This window comes from Corvus cornix, chromosome 9 (assembly GCF_000738735.6).
Source record: "Corvus cornix cornix isolate S_Up_H32 chromosome 9, ASM73873v5, whole genome shotgun sequence".
Classification (NCBI taxonomy): domain Eukaryota; kingdom Metazoa; phylum Chordata; class Aves; order Passeriformes; family Corvidae; genus Corvus; species Corvus cornix.
The window spans coordinates 11,788,489-11,806,203 of record NC_046339.1 but is presented as its reverse complement, the minus strand read 5'-3'; the positions used below and the strand labels follow the sequence as shown (position 1 = coordinate 11,806,203).

Below are 17,715 nucleotides of genomic sequence, written 5' to 3'. Positions count from 1 at the left end.
TGGGACATTAGTGCTTTTTCCTTTATTAATATAATATTTTCTGATTAATCTCAACAACATTTAATCAATAATTTTATGTAATTAAGTCTGTGCTAGCTCAAAGGTTCTGTATTACTTTGATCTTTATTTCACACATCAGCTCCTAATGCACTTACTCTGCTTCTAGCAACTACTTGGGAGATGCAAGGAGGTGACATCAGCTGATGATGTAGTAACCATTTCTGTTTTGTTCATCATCAGGGTGATGGGTTATAGCTTCTAGAATGTTTTTTTGTATTTTTCTCTATCTATATTTTTTAAAAATTCGGGTCTCTGTTTACTCCTCTTTCCCCCCACTGTGTTCTTCGCTTTCTCAGTAGTGTTAGAGGTCCTTCCTGCTGCTGCTGTGTCATGGCCTACTTTCTTGGAACCTGCTGCTCTGGCTTGTGCTTATCTGAGCCCAGCTCATGGCACGTGAGCATCTTCTGAGCATGGTGTGGTACAGAGCTGTTTTCTTTTTCTGTCTTTAAGGAATCTGTTCTGCTGGCTAATGATGGCAGCTAGCTAACAATGCCCATTGGTGGTTTTGGGTATATGCTTCAGAGTTCAAAAAAGGACTTTCATAAGCACTTGGCTGAGTCTTGCTCCCCATTGCAGCTGGCTTTGAGGTTAGACCCACACTGAACATCAAGGTTAGTTGCTAATTCTCCCCCTTGGCCAGAACTCAGCTCCTTTTTGATTGAGTTGTTAATTGTCTATAAGAAACATTGTCTTTAAACTTTGTGTGAGACAAAGTTTATTCTGTCGCCTACAGTGAGAGCAGCTCTGTTTCTGGCTGGGAACTCTTATCTGGGTGCTGAAGTTGGCTTCTGGGCACTTTGGGAACAGGCTGAGACATGATCATCTCAATTTGCACTCTCTCTTGAAATGAAAGTGAAGCTGGCTTGTGGCTGGTTTCTGCAGAGCTTGGCATAGAAGCCAGTAGGTCCCCTGGCCCTTGAGATTGTACTTCTTTGCCACGGTTTGTTTCCATTTTGGATGGTCATCACCAAAAACTGGCACTGGGCAGATGATATCCCACCATGGGCAATCTGCTCCCTCCTGGCACTTCCAGCCTCATGCAAAAGTGCCCCATGTAGGCATGGCAGCGTGTGTGGCTATGTGCACAACCTTGCAGGCTGGCTGGTGTCTCTGCCCTCCTGAATGGAGGCTCCCTCTTAGAGAAGGAGGCTCTGTGCCAGGGTAGCAGATGGGCAGGAGCAGCAGCAGCTGGGAGGCCATGTATGATCATCATGTGGGCTTATGATCTGTAGCAATGCCAAAAAGACCACTTGGCTTTATCCTGTCTGTGCTCGGGGCCGTTTCTACGGCAGCAGCTTATGGAAAGGTACAGGGGCAGGTAGTAGGCTCTGCCCAGCATCCACCATCAAGGTGGGAAGCAGCAGGTTCCTCAAGGGCTGAAGGCCTAGGCAACATTTCTATTTCTCTCTGGAGCACCCTGTAAGAGCAGCCAAGCTGAGTCCTTGCTGTTCCCTCTCACCTGTACAGGCTGAGCTCTTGGTCAAGTAGAACCTCGCCTCTACCAGTAGGACCTTACACACTGTCCTGCCACCCTTGGGACAAGGGGGTAGCTCTCTGCTGTTCAGAGTGAGTCAGTCTGGTGGAGCTGGGCAGGTCTTCAGCAGCACAGGCTGAGCAAGAGCCCTGCTGATCAAACAAAAATGCAGGTGGCCATGAAGAAGCCCTGTGTTTGCAGCCCTGCAGAAACCACTCAAGACTAACATCAAGAGGGAATAACTCTGCCTTTTGCAAACAGCCATCTCCTTGCCATGACAGGGGCCAAGGATATGCTGAGGCATCTTGGGAGAGGAGGGTCTGCAGAGAGTGGTTTGTGGTTGGATTGAGCCACCTTCTTATTTGTACCATGATTCCAGCTTACTCCCAAAGCTTGAACATGTGAAGGAAGCAACCCCAGTGACCCTGTGGACTTGATACAGCAGAGTGGTGCTTCAAAGTTTCTTCTTCCATCTCGGCTAAAGTGTGTGAGCAGGAAGGATTGTAGGCTCAGAACATCTGCACCTCCTGAGTGCTGCAATGCTTTCTCTTGCTGTGGTTTGGGGAAGAACTTGATGCACTACTGAGATGCCATTAGTGTGTGTGGTGTTATTTGATGTTTGATACTTGCAAAGCCAGAGTAGGCTCAGACTTTCCTGAGGGACTAAAGGAGAAAGAGTGATCTAACTTGAGCTGGTCCAGCTCACTTGATACTTTAATGCAGGATGTACTTTAATGTAGAATAGAGCACAGGCAATATTATATTTCTTTCTACTGATAAGTAATTTGAAAGATGACCAGTAAATGGCAAGGGAGGGAAAATATTCACTGGATTTGTTCCTTTGAATTTGCTTCTTTGCATTGAGGAGAGAAGCCTTGAAGGGAGCAAAGGGAGGGACTTCTCTCTTCAAGCTGGCTTTTTAAGAACATGAATCTTAGGGCCTTGTGATGGTTTCATGATTTGGAAGAGAAATTGTGATATCCCAGATGTGACCCAGGAAGCTTTGATAAACTGTGATTGAAAATTGAATGTGTGGATTAGTGGGTTTAGATGTTTTGCTTGAACTATGTTTCTACCCTCTGTTACCTCAAAGGAAGAAATGCTTCACATCTCAAAAGCAAAACAAAAAAATAACAGGAATGTAATTTTGCCTTGCTCTCCAAGAGTGAGACCTCTGAACAGCTAATTCATGTCCCCCTCCATTGACAGGACTGCCACAAAAACCCCAAATCTCAATTTATCTTTGCCAGTGGGGAGCCTATTATGGCTGATCCTGTCAAAACACTGGAAAAATACACTTCCTGTATTTGGGAAACTTGGTCTTCATGTATTCTCATGGCAGTGGGGCTCAGCCTGCTGCCTTCAGTTTGGAACTGTTACCCAGCTTTTTCTGTGAAGCTGAGTTATTGATGGCTGTTAGCTTTCCAGGGAGTGCACAGCTTTGAAATGAGGCTCCTAGTTCTTTGGTGCAGTGGCTGCTATTATAAATGATGCCTTAGATGGTGTTCTTGGTAAACAGCCTTGCTGTACCTTAAAAGTTAGGGTGTTTCTTTGCCTTCTCTTCTTTCTGTTGAAAGTTGTTCTTGAACTTGGATGCCAGGAACTTCAATGTTCTCTGAGATTCTGCCTGATTTTAATCTGTGGGAGTTGATAACTTGAGTCCAAGAGTTATAAAAAAACTCTGAGGAGTTGTGGAGCACTCTTTTGTATATTCTGATTGTGTTTTGGAACATTAGTGAGGACTAATAGACCTTGAATGAGTCATTGTTTCATCGCTTTTCAGAAAAAGCCCATAGATTGCCCCTGGAAGTGTAGTCTAGTCAGTCTGGCATTGATGGTGGATAAAGACATAGCAAAAGGGAAACAGGATCCCACATCAGTCAAAGAAAGAATTGATAATTTGACTAGAAGGTCAAAGTAAATGTCTTGTCTGTTGCCTCTTCAGTCTCTAAGTCTGCTTCATCAGTTCTCTAAGCACAGTTTGACTCACAGCTTGCCTGCTGTACCTGACTATTCAGTCCTGAAATTAAAAAAGCCCTAATGTCATTCTTCAAAATAGTGTAGGACCTAATAAATGGGTAGGAGCCAGTTAAAATTTGAATTTTACATGCTGGGTCTTCATCCTGGGCTGTTTCTAGTTGATTGTTTTTGCACTAATAGGCCATCTCTAAAAGTTAAAGTTCCCTGCTACCTTGTGGGGGATGGCAGCTGAGATTTGAGCAGATGTTGCTCTGAACTGTTGGGGCTGTGTTCTAAGGTGGAATAATGTGTGCAATGTTCACCTCCATAACCAAATTCAGGGTTTGGCTTTGGGATGAGGATGCCCATAGGTAGTGTCTGCAGGATGGTTTGCAGTAGTCCAGAATGAGAGACCATGTAACTACACTGAGTGTTTTGCCAGCCCTAGGTAAGAAGGATGATATGAACATCATGTTGTATAAAGGAGAGCAGTGAGAAAGGAGTTACTGTTAAATACACAAGTTCCTGTGTTTAGAAACTTATGTGGTGCCGGAGCCATCTATCCTCTATTTGTACAGCTCCCAGCACAATGGATACCTTGAGCTGCCTTTTCAGTAGCACAAATTGTAAAAATAAACACAGAACTGGGTTTACCATCCCCATTGCACCAAAGTTAAAAATCTGAAAAAAATTTGAGGTAATTCCAGTGTGGAGAAACTTTCTTACAGGGATAAACTCTTTGTTCTCCAAAAAAAGTGACTTGATCCTGGTATGAATGTTTTATCAACTTCTTATTAACAGAGGACTGCTTATTTTATTAATGAGTTAGAGGATGAGTGAAATCCAGGAGTGAAATCCAGTGGCTGGATGTGAAGGCGGAAAAGCATAAACTAGCCATGAGGTGGATGTTTTATGAATCAGCATAATTAATCTTGAAGCAACACATCCAGGGAAGGCCTGAACCTGAGACTGGGCATCTCCTGAGAGATCCTCTCCGAGTCTGCAGGTGTGCGGGCTCAGCCTGGCGCGCAGGATCCAGGGAGGCTGGGAACGAGCGGAGTGATCTCCCCGACCCGCCCGGCGTGTGGGGAGTCGTGGTCTGGGGGTTTGCGGGGCCCCCGCGGCACCGGCCGCGCTCCTGCAGCAGCGGGGCCGTGCGGCGCACGGCTGCGGGGTCCCGGCCCGGGGCGGGGGGCTCCCGCCGGCGCTGTCCGGCCCCCGTGCCCGCGCCGTGCACCCGAGCGCTGCCGCCCGCCGGGGCGCGGGACGGGGCGGCGCGGCCGGAGCCGCCGCCGCTCGCCGGGTGCCGCGCTCGCTGCGCGGCGCGGATCCCGCAGCCGGGCCCGGCGGTGCCGCGGTGCGGGCGCGGGGGCGGGGCGCGGGCGGGGCGCGCATGCGGGCGGTGCCAGGCAGCGCGGCGGGCCGCGGAGCCACTCGCCCCCGCAGCACCGCTCGGCCAGGGACAGCTCCCGCCGGCGCCCAGGTAACGCGCGCTTCCCCCGCGGCCGCGCCCCGCTCCGCGCCGCTCCCCGCGCCGCGGGGGCTGCGGGGGGCCCGGCGGCTCACGCCGTCCCCCCCGCCGCTTGCTTGCTTGCAGCTCCGGGGCTGTGACAGCGCCGTCCCTACCGCGGAGCGAGGCAGCGGCGGCCGGCTCTACCCGCCGGGCTCTCGGCTGAGGAGTGTGCGCGTCTTCCCGCAACTTGCCGGCGCTCGCAAGGCTCCACGATGGAAGGGAAAGGTGGGTCGGGCGCGGGGGGGGCGGCGGCGAAAGGACCGCAGTGGCCGGGCTGGTGCGGGGCCGGGCGGCCGAGGCTGCCGCTGTGCTGGGGACATTGCAGCACCGGCGGGGAGCGGGCGGGAGGCGCGTCCCTGCCGATCCCGCGGGGTGCTCGGCCCGCTGCGTAGGGAGTGAGGGGAAGGGCGGCTGATTTTTTAATTTATTTTCCTTTAGGGCGAGACAGATGTTAGTTGGTGATTTGTTTTCTTAATGCTGAGGATTTGCATAATAAATATGAGGTCTGTCCCATGTTTTTTTAGCCAGTCAGCAATGGGGAGGTTTTTAACAGATGAGAAGCATTTTACGATTAGAATGGGTTTAAAAAAAAAAAAAAATCTAATTTTTCTTTTTTTCTGAAACGAGATCAGAGCTATAGAGCTCTGCCCTCGTTACATTGCATATTTAATACATCAGAATATCCTGATAGATTGGGAGAAATGCAATGAGTATTGTGCTATTGAGCTGTCCACCCTAGAAAGAGGAGATAATTAAATCTTGCCTGGCTAGTTTGTGTTTGCATACAGAGATATCTCATCCACATATATCTCTTCAGGTTGAGCATATGCATTTTGTTTCCATATGTAGCTGTGCGGTCCTGCACGCTTATTTACCTATCCACCTCTACAGTTTCATTGGAAATCACACATTCAACTGGTACGTGAACTCAAAACCTGTACGTGTTAATTGCCAATGAAATACTGATGGTAAGTCAGTCCATGCGGAGGAAAGGCGAGTTGCCATTCCCACCCAATGTAGCTGCCAGCTCTCCTGTATAACACAAATCTGGGAGCAGTTTAATTGATAGTGATCAAGGCAGTGGGACAATATGGACTATATTAATTCAAGGAAAATTATGGTAGACTTGTATAACACAATACTACATACCTTCCAGGGAGACGAGCAAGCTATATTTAAACCTCAGGTTTATTTTTATAACTATCTTGTCAATCAGGGCTATAGTTCTCCTGTGTGGGAATATCTGATTATATGCTGATTAAGGAAGGAAGCTATTTCAATCATAAGGAGGCAGTATGTCCTATAAAGTACAGTTTCTTGTGGGCAGTGATCGATAGAACTACCAGGGCTTGGGGACAGGTAAGTACCTCCTAAGAAAGCGTATCTGCAAAGACTTTACTTAAATTAAAAAGCTCACAGCAGTTATGTTAGCCTTAAAGATAATTTATTTTTACTATCCATGCTGTTTTCACAGTTAACCTGAGATGGGCCATCTTTGCCTTTTGAATGTCCTGTCGGTACTTGTCTTGATGCGAAACAAATGGACTGTGACTTTAGTATAACACACTGCATGCCTTGTCATGCACTACACGAGCAGGCAAAAGGCTCTCAGTGGAACTTCAGGTGGTGCTTGTGTAGCTGGAGGAGTTGTGCAGGGAGCAGGAAGGAAACATCTGCAATAAAACAGCAAGGGTCCAGGTAGCTGGTGGCAAAAGCACCTCCAGAAGGAGGGTCACCCAGCTCCTATCCTGTGCAAACAGCAACTGTTATGGTGCAGTCGCTGCCTGAATCGGCAGGGAGCATCTGATAAGGCAGATTTTGGGGCTGCTGGTACTGGTGTTTATTAATTGCAAGATGGGCTCCACAGCAGTCCGTGTTTCCAGGTGCTTGGCTTTGGTGGAAGGGATAGGCAAGCCCAAGAGTCACTACTTGTTTTTGTGCAAAATATTCTGAGCAGTTTGCTGTTACTAGAGATTTTCCTTCGTGGGGTAGAGGTAGGGAACAAATACTCTTCCCGGTTTCCCCTATCTATGTAAAAAGAAGGGCTGTCAAGAGCAAAACCAGCAGAAATCAAGGCACCAAAATGGGACAGGTCCAAAGCAAGGATGATGTTAAAGGAAATACACAAGGAACTTTGGCATCTCAGTGAAGAAACGAGAAGGCAAAGGAAGTCTTCTCACGGCAGGGATCCAGTTGTGTTGGCACTGAAGTAATTTTTGTAACTTGAATGGCGTTGGAGCAGCATGAGAAGGCCTGTGGTGCACGGGTCTCATGGAGCAGTTTTGTGTAGGTGTATAGAGAGGTACAATGCAGGACATCTCCCCCCATGGAAAGGATGAGCCAGACTAAACTCTTCACATCCTCAGCTTTTGACACTAATCCTAGATGGACTTGCAACTGCATTGCCTTACTAGGCACTGGTTTACATTTTGTTTTCATTACTAACCAGGCCTCTGTATTGCGAGTCCTCTGTTAGGAGATTGTTGCTTGAAGACGATGTTTCTCCAAAGTCATCTCTTGCTTTTTAAATGCTTCCTCCTGCAGCCTTTCTCCCACCCCTCCAGTCTTCCTCAGTGCAAATCTCAGAACATCTCCAACTCAGTGTTGTGCAGATACTGGGGAAGAGTGTGTGCTATATTAAGCAACATGAAGTCTGTTTAAGAAAACCTGCCGTCTGGTCCCTGAATTCAGCTATCCCTGATGACTGCTGTGGACATTTCTGCATATGATTTGCCATCAGTAGAACTTGGTTGTCTGAATATGGCTGGAGCTGATGCTTTGCAAAGCCTGCAGTCTGCCGTAAAAATGGGCTAAAGAACCATCTCTGGCACTGCTCAGAGCAGCCATAACTGATTTCACTGGTTGGACTTATTCATGAGAATGAGGGGAGAAGGACATATCCTAGTTTTTGTGCAGTGGGATGTGGGACTAAGGACTTTACTGTTAGGACTTTTGCAGTAAAATTACAAGCCAGGAAGGGTCTGGTGAGGATTGAGGAGGTGGTGCAGCCTTCCAGCAGACAAAGCTGGCTAGAGCCAAACATCTCTATCTCTTCATGATGCCTAAAAGATAAATAACACTATGGAGCTGCAGTGTTACCAACACATCTTGGTGATCTAAAAGTAGCATTTGGCCTCATCTAACTTACAGCTTCTCTGACTTACTCTGTTCTTCACATTCACTGTCTCCAAAGCTTTTGCAGAAGTAAGGAGCTTAAAAGTTGTGGCTGTTCCCAAAGCTCATTAGGCAATGGGGGGATGGAGGGTGCCGTGGGTGAGAGCTCTGTTTTGCATCTGCTACCTGATCCCTCTTCTCTGAATCTCGCCACTACAGCAGTTCCTGTAGGCTGCAGCAGTAAGCGATACCACACCAGACATCCCAGGAGCTGGACTTTGCCAAAGCTAACAATAGTTAATGTGGAGGTTAAAGAATACTTGGTCATTTGCCAGATTCTTCAGTCACAGTTAGAAAGATGCTTAGCAGAGGAAGAAACGTCATGCAGTGATGTTCAGACTCAGAGGCTGGAAAAGGAATCGGCCGAACAAGAGTCAAGCCGCACAGTGTGGAATGGATCCCTGGGCTTCTGGATGGAGTAGAGAGGGACTGCAGGCTAGCCTTGCTGCAGGGAGGACTCCCTTCCTCTGAAGGTGCTGTATCCTTTTCTGTACTCCTGAGAACACAGAAATCCCTTTTTCCCTTACTGCCAGAAAACACAGATTACTACTTTTATCTTGCCTGATGTGGGGATTGGGGTCTTGATGTGTCAGTGTTGTATGGGGGGGGGCAGGGGCAGGCTGCCTGCCTGAACCTTCTTCAGGGGCCCAGCCAGTTTTTGGTACTCTCTGCTGTCCGTGGATGTCAGTGCTAGGCCCTGGTGGCTCTGGGGCAGCTTGATTGCCTGGGTGCAGGGCAGGCTGCTTTCAGCATAGGTTGCATGCTGTTAGCTAGGAAATACAGCAGGACTTGTTCTTGTCAGCTGGTCTATGGGGACAGCAAAGCTAAACCATGTTAGCTGAGATGTGGAGATGCTCTTGTCAGTCCCTTGAGCCATGGTCCTGCACTGTTGGAGAGATATTCTCCATGCAGTGGGTCTCACAGGACCCTTATCCTTGTGTTCAGAAGGCTGTGTGGGAGAAGCCAGGGAACCTGGCCTTACAGCTCTCTTCTGCTCAGGGTCCCAAAGCAGAAGGGCTTTGAGAAGATGTCTGCAGAGGACATCTCTGCAGTGTGACTGTCCTAAGCAGATGCTGCCACAGTAGTGCTACCTGAGTCATGTTCTCTTCCCAGTCACAATGCTGGGAGCAGGATTCTTGCTTTGTAGAAAAGCCACAATGTTGCTGTTCGTACACGTGGGATGTTCAAACCTTTAAGTGGGAGGCCTTAAACAGTAAGATCCCATTTACTTAGGGCACAGAGTTCCCCTTCCTGGGACTGGCAAACAGGTCTGAGCTCTTTGCATTGTGCTGTCTTGTGGATATGGGCGTGGACAGTGTGTTTTAATCCATCTTGTCCCACCAGAAGTGCTCTGAAGCCTCCTTGGCCAGCCCCAGCATTGTGGGCCAGCTTCCTCTGTGCAGCTGCCTGCATGCTATGCCTGTAAAGGACAGAATCTTCACCTTGAAGAACTTGTGATCAAAACCCAACAAGAGCTGGTGGATGTTAGGATTGAAGACAGACTTTGTGGACAAGGTGAGAGAGGGTGGCAAGTGAGAACATGCAGTTCTAGTGGTTGCTGTGCACTGTTCCCACCTTTGTGGCTTTCTTCAACAATCAAAGGAGAGATCTTAAAGATCCAAGACATAGTTCATGTCCTGAAGCTGTTAGAAATGCTCACGTCAAACTTTACCCATGATATCTCTTCCTGACACATCCTGTGTTTGTTAGAGGTGAGTCTGCAGCACATACTGTCACACACATATGCTGGAGTAGTGCAGATTGCTTTGGGAAAGGCTGGGTCACACAAGCCATCTTACGTGCTTGTTTGTAACACAATCAAAATAGTGGTACAGTTACTTTTATTACAAAACTGTTTTCTTTCTTTGGGGAATACTTGCATCTCTGTCAGGTGGTCAGAGGCTTCTTTGGGCAGAGCATTTTCCATAGAGGAGGCAGTTCCCTGTTCTCAGCCTTTCACAGTGATGTGCTGGGTGAGATGCAGGGCGTGTTACTTACTGAGATCTGCAGTTCTCAAACTGGCTGCTTGAAGTTTGACACAGGGAAGTGTGTTTGGGGAGGTAAGTAAGTGGCCTGATCTTTTTTTTTTGCTATCTCCCCCATGCCCCAGGCTGTGCATTTCAGTGTAGGTACCAGCTTTTGCTATAGTGGGGGAACACTGATTGCCTGACCTTAACACCTTATCCCTGAGGCTGGAGTTGGGTGCTGTGAGAGATTACTTTGGTGCTGTTCTTCAGACTCAGTCTCCACTGAAAGAGGAGGGGAATGTCAGGCACTAAGTTAGCACTCAGCATTCCTGCTTTTTTTGAACGCATTTCAGAAAGGGAGAGAAATGTCTGTTCCTCTTTAGAAATCACATTAAACTCAACACAAATATGACTGTCCTGGGAGGGCTCAAAGAGGATAAGAGCTTGGGTTGCTGTGTGGTACTTGCAAAATGAGCCAACCTTGGCTATTTGCTGCCACCTAGAAGAGCAGGTAGCAGTCTAATACCTTTATTAGCCATCGTTTGGTAGCTGCTGAAATACTGTGGGTGGGCATCCTCAACTTCTGAATGAGAAGGGTGACCCAAGCCTATCTCATGCAGAGGGAAGTAGATACGGTACCCCAGGAAGTATCTGTGCTCTAACAGGCCTCGAATGTGCTCAAGTGGGTAATGAGGGGGGAAAAGTAAATGGCTGTGCTCGTAGTCCTCCATACCAACAAACCCACCATGTTACTGAACAAAGGGGGAAGAGGACCCTCGTAATAGTCTTAAATCTCGTAAAAATTGGTGCAGGACTTTGTCATCTGGCTCTTATGAAAATACCCAAATCCTTCAACCCATTTCCACAAGTTACATGGGAACTGTGGATGTTGCATTTAGACTGAATGAAATGCGAGAGTAATTGAAAGTGATTTTTTTTTTTTTTTTAAATGCATTCAGTTGTTCTGACATACCATTTATACATAGAGTGGCTGGAGGCATAATCTGTGGATACTTTGAGTAATGACCTGCATACAGCTGTTTCATCCCTAGGTCACTTGGGGTCCAGAAATTTAAAAAAAATAATAATTTTTTTAAGCTTTTTTTTTAAGGCTTAGCTTACCACAAGATTTTTCTTCTCTGCTCTTATCTTTCCCTCTCTATCTACTCAGCTATTCAAATCTTGTCTGAATTGCACTCATTTCTAATGTGCCATAAAACGTGATATGCAAGAGCTAGTTATTTAGGGAGAATTGCAGAAACTATTTTAGTCAGTGTGTTTTGACCTATAAATGAGGTAATGTTATTAATTTTTACATGCAAATCTTGGTGTTTATTAGCATGGTAAAAGGCAATTTGACAATGAAAAATATTCCTGATGGGTGTAGTAATTAATGCTTTCACTCCAAGTATAAAGACTTTAATAATGCTGTTATGCTTAAAATGATTGAAGAAAAAGTTGACTATTTTCCTGTCAGTGATACAAGGATGTTTGCTATCTCCTATATCCCTGTTTTTTCAGAGTGTTCTTTATAGTCAATAAGACTACAAATCATCGGGCTAATTCATTGAGTTTCTTCTCCCAGGTCTCAGGTTTGGATGAACTTTATGATTTGATACTTATGCGGGATGCACCTTGAAAGCTACGGCTTTTTTTCCTCAGATTGAATTAAACCATTTATGGTGTCGTCATGTTTCAGTAGAGATCTTGTGGCTGGCGATGATGGCCGCTCCGTAGAGCGCCGGAGCAATCCTGCGGCGTGCCGCGTGGCCGAGGGAGGCTGTGTGTGCATCAGGATGTGCACTTGGAGAAGTAAGGCGTTTCTGCTTGCTATTTTTAATAGCATGTGCAAAGCAAGAAATCAGGGAAGCATGGAACAGCATTTCTAATTTGGAAAACTGTTTTTTTCTTGAGCTGTGCTTCTTCCTCCTATGTTTCATCCTGCCACTGGAGGCTGGCTTAAGGCTGGCTTTATCTGCCATCAGCCTTCAATAGGCAAGGTTAATTTGCTGAATGTAGCTACTTGGATTTTCTTCACAAATCCTCCAGAAGTGCTGAATGTCTTATTGGCGTAATGAGGGAAAGTTGCCTTCCTTCTCAGTCACTGAGAATGTATTATTAATGCAAAAACACTTTCCTGGCATATAACGCTATTTCCAAAAGAGGCTGACAAGCAGGAAGGCCTCCTCAGGAAGACTGAGGCCCATCTGGTCGCTGGGAGTTGTATGCCATGCTTACTCCAATATAAAGTGCTATCATTGTTTATTTTTCTCTCCAAGTCCAGGCAGACAAGGTTATTGGTAGAATGGGTGTGCTTAAGTGTTGTGATAGTCACAAATGTATGACAAGAGACCTGAAGGGATCTTCGGTTGATGTTGGTCTCTGACATGACCCTACTGAGGAGCTTGAACTCTCTGGTTCTGGATTCTGGACCTCGCCACTTCCCCCTCTCATTTGCACACTGGTCTCTACACCCTTCTCATTTCTGAGTGTTTATCCTTACTTGGGGCATTGAAGAGCAGGATCCAGATGTTGTGGTGCTTGTTTGACTGTGATTTGTTTGAGGTGGAGTGGAATTACAGGTGTCTGTGCAGTTTGAAAGATCAAACCTGTATGAAATTGAGCAGAGTGGAATAAAGTTCTGCTTTGAAGGAGAACCTTCAGTGCTTCATCCTTAATTGATGTGTAGTCCTGAATATATATTTTGGGGGAGCACTTCAGTGAGTATAAAACTTGTTAAGAATATTTTGCAGCAGTGGCCTTAGAAAGATAATAAACAAATACCAAAATATTCTGCATATCCAGAATTATTATTTCATCATAGATGATATTGAGAGTCAGCTTAGTTTTCTGAAATTTTTCAAGAAGACATACAGTATGAATTAATTCTCTGCTTGAGAATCCTTGCACACACTGTGCTTGCTGTGATGCAGAAATGTCCATTTCTATGCCCCTTTAGAATAGCCCTGAATTCAGTCTTATACATACTAGTGGCTCTACCACACTGTAAGTGACAGGGGAACAGCAGTAATGCCAACAAAATGAAAAAAAATGTAGAATCCAGCACCTTCTAGTAAATGGAGGGGGGAAAAAAAGTTAATTATACATGAAGGGAGACTTGGATTTTCTAATTTGATACTAACAAGCCATTGCAGCATAACTGGGTTGACAGTAGAATAGGCTTCCTCAGCAAGACCTGCTTTTTATAGTATTTCCAGCTTATTTGATCTTTTGAAGGCTGAATCTGAGCTTTTGAGATATTTTCTGGCTTTGAATTCATATTCCCTTTTAGTATTGACCAGTGCTCCTGGTATTCTGAGACTGCTTGTTAACCGGTGCCATACATTATCAAATAATTGTATTGACAAAGTCATCTGTTAATTTTTAAACTTTTCATTCCTATTAGTGTGCCCCAGTGGAGAAATATCATACTGCAAATTATAACCATTTTGTTGCAATATGAGAAGTGATGGGGGAATCAGCAGAGAAGTTTAAAAATTACTGTCCTGAGTCTCTTCTTCCAGTCAAGATTTTAAATGAAGTGCATGGAGCTGTTCTCAATTTGAACTGGTGTAGGTAAATGCCTCATTTGGGCAGTAGGCAAAGTTCAGGTCTCTAATGTCTTACTGAACTGAAAACAGAGGAAATAATACTGATTATATGGTTTAAGACCTAATTAAATGCCTTTAGACCTCAATTGTTAACTATTGAAGAAGTAGTAAAGGTTTAAAGAAGTAATTTTATATTGTTTCAAGGTGATGCTAAAAACCCAAACATTTGTAGCTTATTTAACTTTTACTTTCTTCCTACCACTTTGAAGGTGATTTACTTTACAAGTTATATAGCCTTGAGGCATTTGTGTTAGCAACTGCTATTAAAATTACTATATAGTATTTTCAAAAGTCAGAATATCCACCCCATCTTAAAACTGACTATGAATTACAACAAGTTGCTCTGTGCTGAGACATGTCTCTGCCATTGCTACTAAACATAGTGCCAGATATCTAGATTTACCTGTCAGTTTTATTTGCATGATTCATCTCTCAGTAGCATTCATTCTGGGCTCTCAGACCTAAATGGTGCTTTTAGTGCATTCCCCTCTCAAAAAATATTAACATCCAGGAACAGCAAGACTTTGTGGGGTTTTTTGTTTGCTTCTTTAAAAAAGGAAAAGTAAAGGCACTAAGGATGAATTTCCCACCCCCTTTGATTAGAAGGTTCCCAGAACTAGTGAGGACAAGCCTGACATACTAAAGCATACAGCCGTGGGCAGTATACAGAGACAAAGAACAGAGTGTTTAAAATTTTAATTATTTATAGTAAGAAAATACTGGTTTTGGTTAAATTGTCCCTTCTGTGGCACCATGCTAAGGTTGATGACAGCAGATCCAAGTGCAGAATTTAGCCTCATGCTCTGCTGTCTGTGAAATTGAGAACAGGGCATTGAGGCTGATGCTGAGCTTTGCATGCAGGGGGATCTTCTAGTGCAAGCAGTGCTCTGTGCTGTGCAAGTCAGCCAAACAGTGGGAATTTTTGGATGGATGGCCCGTTGTAGATATATGGCTGTATACATGAAAACAAAGGAAGTTCCTTTTTTATTTAAAGGTTCTTGGGAACAGTGAATCCAGAACAGTCTCAATCTCAGCACTGTTAAAGCTGGCATCACCATCACTGAAAATGCATTTATGCTCATGTGGAGCATGAATTTATACTCAGTAACCTCAAAGGTAAGGCTGCTGCACAGCTGCCTTGCTGCTCTTGTGTTCCTGAAGTCAGCTTTGTTACCCAGAAGCCTGCATGGTGATTTGGTAATCCAAACCAAACAGAGCATGTCCTGACTGCAGCTCCAGCTGATCTAGAAAGTAGCTGTGGTGGGCAATTGGCTTGGAGAAAATCAGGACCACGTAGGTGGATATCTCCCACTTCAGTCCCTCCCCAGTACCTGTACATCAGTTCTGTGAGTTGGGCTTTGGCTTGGAGCCTGCCCATGGTACTCAGCAGGAGTGCTTGGTGCTTGGCTCTCCATCCTGCCTCCTCACGTGTGTGAGGACTTTGTCTTCGGCGATTTCCCTGCCTGTGGACAGTCCCTCTCCTTCGTGTGTGGGACAGCAGCCTTAGGGGGAGTTGGTGTTCTAGCAAAGCTTAAGGCAGGACACTCTGGGCTGTTGTCTGTCAGGAGCACTGAAGTTAAGCATCTACCTCTTCTCCCTCCTGTTTGCAATGGAGGTGCCTGAAAATCAGATCTATTTTGCGGAAAATCCAATTTTATGAAATTTCTGTGCTGAACTGGATTGGACCCAGTATTTTCCTCACCATCCAGGCCAGTCAAGGGCTTCCTGGACGCTGCACTTTCTGATGGCTCTTGCCTTGGATTCACAAGAGTTTGTCAACACCTGTGGTAGTATAAACAGTGCAACTGAGAGTAAAAGCTCATGTTTGCAAGCTAAACAGTTTTACTGTGTGCTGGTTTTGTAAGGAGGTATCACAATAGCCAACTCTTACAGATTTCTGTGGGACTGTGGATTTCACGGGATGCTTTTAAGGCCTTTCCAGGTGGAGGTACATATGGACCATAAAGCTTTATCACTGTTTTTCTCTTATACTATTTCCCTAATCAACCTTATACATCTTCTATCTGTTGAAGTTTGGAGCTTAAGTTGATGAGGAAAATGGTTGTTTCCAGGTTTCCATTTTAACTTCCTTTGTAAAAGAGACACAGTGCTGCTTGCCAGAAAGGAGAGACACATTGTCAGGAAAGCCTGTGTATTCTTCTCTTCAAAAATACTGTATTTCAGTTCTAAATAACATGTTAGTTTGAAGTCATTTTGAAATTACTTCCTTAGGTGAAAAAATTATTAATTACTGTTATGTTACTGATACTGTTAACAAACAGTAATGAATTATTGAAAACTTTAAAACTTACTTTCTCCCTAGGATTTCCCAGGAAAGTTCAACAGAACTGATGACTAAATAGCAGGTGTTACAATTGGCTATATCACATATTTCTGTGCAGAAGATACCACCTGCAAGTGTTCTGCCCCTTCTCTGCCAGTGATTATTGGCTCAAGTGACATGCAAGGCCATGTGAAACTGGACTTGATCTCATCTAGATAGATTATCTTGTAGCTTTACCAAAAAAGCACCATTCAAATCACATTGTGCTGTCTTGGTTTATGAATTATGTGGCTTTTACCTCATGTCCCACAATAGCCCCAGCTGGCACTGATGGCTATGAACTCCATGTATTTATAGTGGTGGTGCATGGTCCCAGAAATAGTGACCAAGGTGGCTATCAGCCAATGACTGCTGAATGCCCTGAGTGTAACAAATTGAAAAGCTCATGTACCTCCTTGAGGGGAAAATACAATCAGCTTGTCCCTAATTATGACCCTAGATAATGATGGAGCAATCCAGAAATATCGCAGCATGGGCAGTGAACTCAGTGGACTTCCTTGATATAAGACAAACCTGGATGGGCCTGATATTGGATCCTTCTTTTTTGCTGAAAGACATATTGGACTGTCATTTCTGTTCCTGGAGGGGCTAATTACAGCTACATGAGGCAATAAATCAGCTCCTGCTCCTCTGGAAAAGAAACCCCTTGGCTCTCAGCTCAACCCATGCTGGCAAAAAAGTGTGGGGATGGAGAGCCAGAGTTTCACACAGCTGTGCCAAGTTCAATACACCAGCTTGTAAATCACCGGGGTTTACCCCCTTATTGTCTGTACTCTATCAAGAAAAAGTGGCTACAGAACCCTCTGGTTAGTGGAGTTACTGTGCGTGGGGACTGTGTGACTTTGGCCCTGGACACAAGTGGGAGGCTGTCTGGACAGTATGTGTTCATGTGTGCTCTGGGGTTGAGGTCTTCATTACCTTGTGTAGGAGTAGTATTAGGAAACCAGTGTGGCTTTAGTGTCAGATCAGTGCTGATCTGAGACCTTGCCTGGGTAGCATTTACAATTTGGGAGTGGTTGGATCCAGCTGTTGATGTTGTGTTGTTGGCTAGGGAACTTTGGAAAATTCATCTTGTTGGTGATGAGGAAGAGGACAGTTCAGAGTAGCAGGACTCCTGGGTTAAATTTTACCTCTGAATGTTCAGGTGTTGAGATTGCTTTTAAATCTTTTGTGCTGCTCAGTGGAATGAAGGTTAGTGGGTAATGCAGCTCTGAAACCAAGGCAGTGATGTTTTGTTTTCTCCTGCTAATCCAAAAGGTTTTGAGCCATTATACTACTAAAGCACAAGTTCACCCCCAGCCTAGTGGAGTGATGTTAGCTTCCCTCTGTACCTTTCTCTGAAGTTCATAGCTCACAACTGTTCTCTGAAATGTCTCAGATGAGTTTAAACCGGAGAGATGCATCCCATGCTAGCTGCCGTCATGATTAGCAAAGTTGAAGTTTACTAGTTATTTTTTGGATGATGACTCCTAATATTTTTTCACCACTTCAGCAACAAACAGAGCAGCAGTGTTTAGTAACAGTGGGTAAGGTCATAGTGTTGGGCCTGGAGGCATTGCATTAGTGCTGCAGCAGCCTAAATGGTGGTTGAAGATTGTAGAAGGAGGAAAGTG

At 45.3% G+C, this 17,715-nt stretch overlaps 1 protein-coding gene across 1 annotated transcript in view; it reads left to right on the top strand.

Annotated features, from left to right (window-relative positions):
* Nucleotides 1-4,885: 4,885 nt before the first annotated feature.
* FGF12 (fibroblast growth factor 12) overlaps nt 4,886-17,715 on the top strand; it is a 220,793-nt gene continuing 207,963 nt past the window's right edge. The window contains exons 1-2 of the mRNA XM_039556821.1: nt 4,886-4,976; nt 5,091-5,231. Coding sequence (XP_039412755.1) covers nt 5,219-5,231 — 13 coding nt within the window. The 5' untranslated portion in view covers nt 4,886-4,976; nt 5,091-5,218. The remainder of the gene's footprint in view (nt 4,977-5,090; nt 5,232-17,715) is intronic.